The following is a 3,264-nucleotide window of genomic DNA, read 5'->3' on the forward strand; positions in this document are numbered from 1 at the left end:
GAATGTTGGCCGTTATTTCAAGGAGGTTGGAGTATAAAAGCACGGAAGTCCTGCTACAACTGTACAGGGTATTGGTGAAACCACACCTTGAGTACTGCGTACAATTTTGGTCTCCTTATTTAAGGAAGGATATACTTGCATTGGAGGCAGTTCAGAGACGATTCACTAGGTTAATTCCAGAGATGAGGGGTTTGACTTATGAGGAAAGGTTGAGCAGGCTGGGCCAATACTCATTGGAATTTAGAAGAATGAGAGGTGATCTTATCGAAACATATAAGATACTGAGGGGGCTTGACAGGGTAGATGCAGAGAGGATGTTTCCCCTCATGGGGATATCTAGAACTCGGGGGCACAGTCTCAGAATAAAGAGTCGCCCTTTTAGAACTGAGATTTGGAGGAATTTCTTCTCAGAGGGTCATAAATCTGTGGAATTCTCTGCCCCAGAGAGCTGTGGAGGCTGGCTCATTAAATACATTTAAAGTGGAGATAGACACATTTTTGCAAGATAAGGGAGTGAAGGGTTATGGAGAGTGGGTGGGGAAGTGGCTTTGAGCCCAAGATCAGCCATGATCTTATTGAATGGTGGAGCAGGCTCGAGGGGCCAAGTGGCCTATTCCTGCTCCTATTTCTTATGTTCTTATGTGAGGGTGAGGGTATGCATCTGTGTGTGTCTGTGTGTGTGAGGGTGAGTGTATCTGTGTGTGTCAGTGTTTGACGGTGAGGGTATGTGTCTGTGTGTGTGAGTGAGAAGGTGATTGTGTGTGTGGGAATATGAGTATGAGTGTGTGTGTGTGTGTGTGTGTGTGAGTGTGAGTGTGAGCGTGTGACTGTGTGTGTGAGTATGTGTACACACTCCTGGTCACAGAGCAGTGGAACCTGCACCATTTGAAGACCGACCGATAGTTGCAACAACAGGATATCTATTTATTTACAATTCATCAATTTACAAATTTACATGTCACGTTGAAAAATTGATCACTTTGATGCAAAGGCGAGGAGGTGGAAGACGATCGGGGCCTGTGTGTTGAGGCTTCATTCTGACGGCGACAGCAACAGTTCCTTAGGCAGCTGTTCCACTAGGTCAGCCTCCGGGCAGATCGGACACGTTCTGACTGCTGGAGAAGTAAAGTTGAAAAGGCCGCTCCATGTGATCGGAGCTGCTCCTAGGATTGTGGAGGAAGGACTCGCAATCCATGACGTAGGAAGTGACCCTGTTGGGGAAATCATGAACCAACTGTCGTGAAAGGTCCCTTAGGAGATCCATGTACTTCCCCTTAGGCTCCCCTAGATAGTTCTTGATTAATGAGGAAGCCTTGGTCCATCCAATGAGGGGGACAACCAGTTGCAGTGTTAAACTACAAGACCTGGTGACCTCACTCTTTCCGTCCAGGTGCAACAACAAACGCACAAGGTTGGAACAGATCTGTTGGTAGTAGAAGGACCTGGAACCTCTGATTCTACATTTGGTCAAGTTCCCCAACATGCGGATTGCTTCAGCCCGCACTTGATCACACTTGACGTCAAAGAGTGGTTGAATGCTGGTGAGGATTTTCTTTACAAAGGGTTGGATGGCGCTCCCTCTCAATTTAATTATGTTCTTGGAGAGGCACGACAGCACCTCAAATGTTAGCACTTCCTCTTGGTTCTCCTTGGTCCCCAACAGACGAAGCATTGTGCCCATCACTTGATGTGACCAGTAATGGGCTCCAATTGTAATGTTGCCCAGGCCCCTGACGCACGGCAACTGGGCAACTGGACAAGCATCATGCAAACACCGTAGCAATGTGCTCACCAGAGTGTCTGTGAGCTGCAGCTGTGAAACCAGTGGAGATTTTAATAGCTCTCCAGAGAAGGAAGCCACGGTGACTGCCTGACACTCTTGGACGGTATGGGTCTGAGCTGCCAGCTCTTCCACAATGCCAGGCAGGCTGATGCCAGCATATTGCACCATTGCTCTGGCCAGCAAGACAACGCTCTTGTCAAATATGCGAAGGTTCTTCATCTGGTCCCATCCTCCACTGTTCACCATGTAAGTAGCCACTTCTTTATTGTTTGTCCGAGCCAGCAGGTCCTTTAGTGTCCTCACACAGTTCACACACAGGTCTCTACATTTGGGTGTTTCAAACACAGCTGAGAATTGTCTCTGGATGAATTTATCACCAGGAGCAAAACTATTGAGCAGAGAAACATGAATGGAAGAGTTGCAATGAGTGAGCAGGGCGCTGAATAACTGCGGGAATACTGTAGTCACCGCCTTTACCGACTCGGGCTTAGTGATCATCTGTCGCAGCCCACAGACGGCAGCCAGGGATTCAAGGGTTGAATACTGTGGCGCGTTCTCACTGACGGGACAGGTTCTGCTCAGCCCAAATGGCAACTGCTTCAGTGTGTCCAGCAGCTCTCCCATTGTTCTCATGGCACATTCTGTGTCCTCAACCAGTGATCGTCACATGTCACTGACGTACTTGTCTAAAGGAACGGGGTAGGTGAGGAGACAGGACACAACTGTTGCTGTGTTGTGTGAGTCCAGAATGGCGACACTACGCAGAACTGAAAGTTTCACCAGTTCATAAGGAATTGACTGCAATTGAAGTCTCAGCATGTCAATTATGTCTGAGACCTGGTCCCCAGGTTCACTGCCTCGTATTGTAGTGGTGGTTTGCATGAGAACAGCGGTTGCATTGGAACAGCTGGGGTGTTGGTCGGATAGTTCTTTGAAGACTATGAAGAGTACATTGCCCCGCTGGTCATGGGGCAAACATTTGGAAATGACCTTCGTGATTTGAGACGCCCCTTAAAACCAATCGTCTGTTACGGGTTCCCTAGATCAGCAGTTTGCCTAAGTTGATGGCACAGAAAGATTCCAGTCATGTCAGAAAAGGAGTTGTACAGTGGGCTGAATTATGAGGTCAGAATACCAAACTAGGCCTTCGAGTGGGCATAGCTAGGCCTGATAAGGGATACTGCAAGGAGCTGTAGGATAAACAAGCTGACTACAAGAGGGAAACAAGAGCTTTAGAACAGAGATAAGGAGGAAAATGACCTCATGAGGCTGGGAGGAGGCTGTCGGAGGTAATTGAACAATGGGATGGGTAAAAATGATTGACACCAGGCATCCACCAGCCCATCGAATTAAGGTATAAAAACAGACGACCAAGAGAGGAAAACAGGCAGTTAAGGGCGAAGGCATCCCAGAGGTGGCTATGGTCTAACACCTTGGTCAAGTTTAGCCTCTGAGGTGGATCAATGCTGGCTAATGGCCTA

The 3,264-nt window shown here is 48.0% G+C and overlaps 1 protein-coding gene across 1 annotated transcript; it reads right to left on the minus strand.

Annotated features, from left to right (window-relative positions):
• Positions 1-1,081: 1,081 nt before the first annotated feature.
• LOC147109728 (maestro heat-like repeat-containing protein family member 1) lies at positions 1,082-2,407 on the minus strand. The gene has a single exon (XM_086002357.1). The coding sequence runs from the start codon at positions 2,405-2,407 to the stop codon at positions 1,082-1,084; it is 1,326 nt and encodes a 441-aa protein (XP_085858483.1).
• Positions 2,408-3,264: the final 857 nt, after the last annotated feature.

Source organism: Somniosus microcephalus, chromosome 12 (assembly GCF_052327205.1).
Source record: "Somniosus microcephalus isolate GS21.2 chromosome 12, FLI_Smic_1.0, whole genome shotgun sequence".
Classification (NCBI taxonomy): Eukaryota; Metazoa; Chordata; class Chondrichthyes; order Squaliformes; family Somniosidae; genus Somniosus; species Somniosus microcephalus.

Bases quoted from the DNA above. Each gene is read 5' to 3' on its own strand.
- LOC147109728 (XM_086002357.1), bottom strand. From the start codon at position 2,407: ATGGGAGAGCTGCTGGACACACTGAAGCAGTTGCCATTTGGGCTGAGC.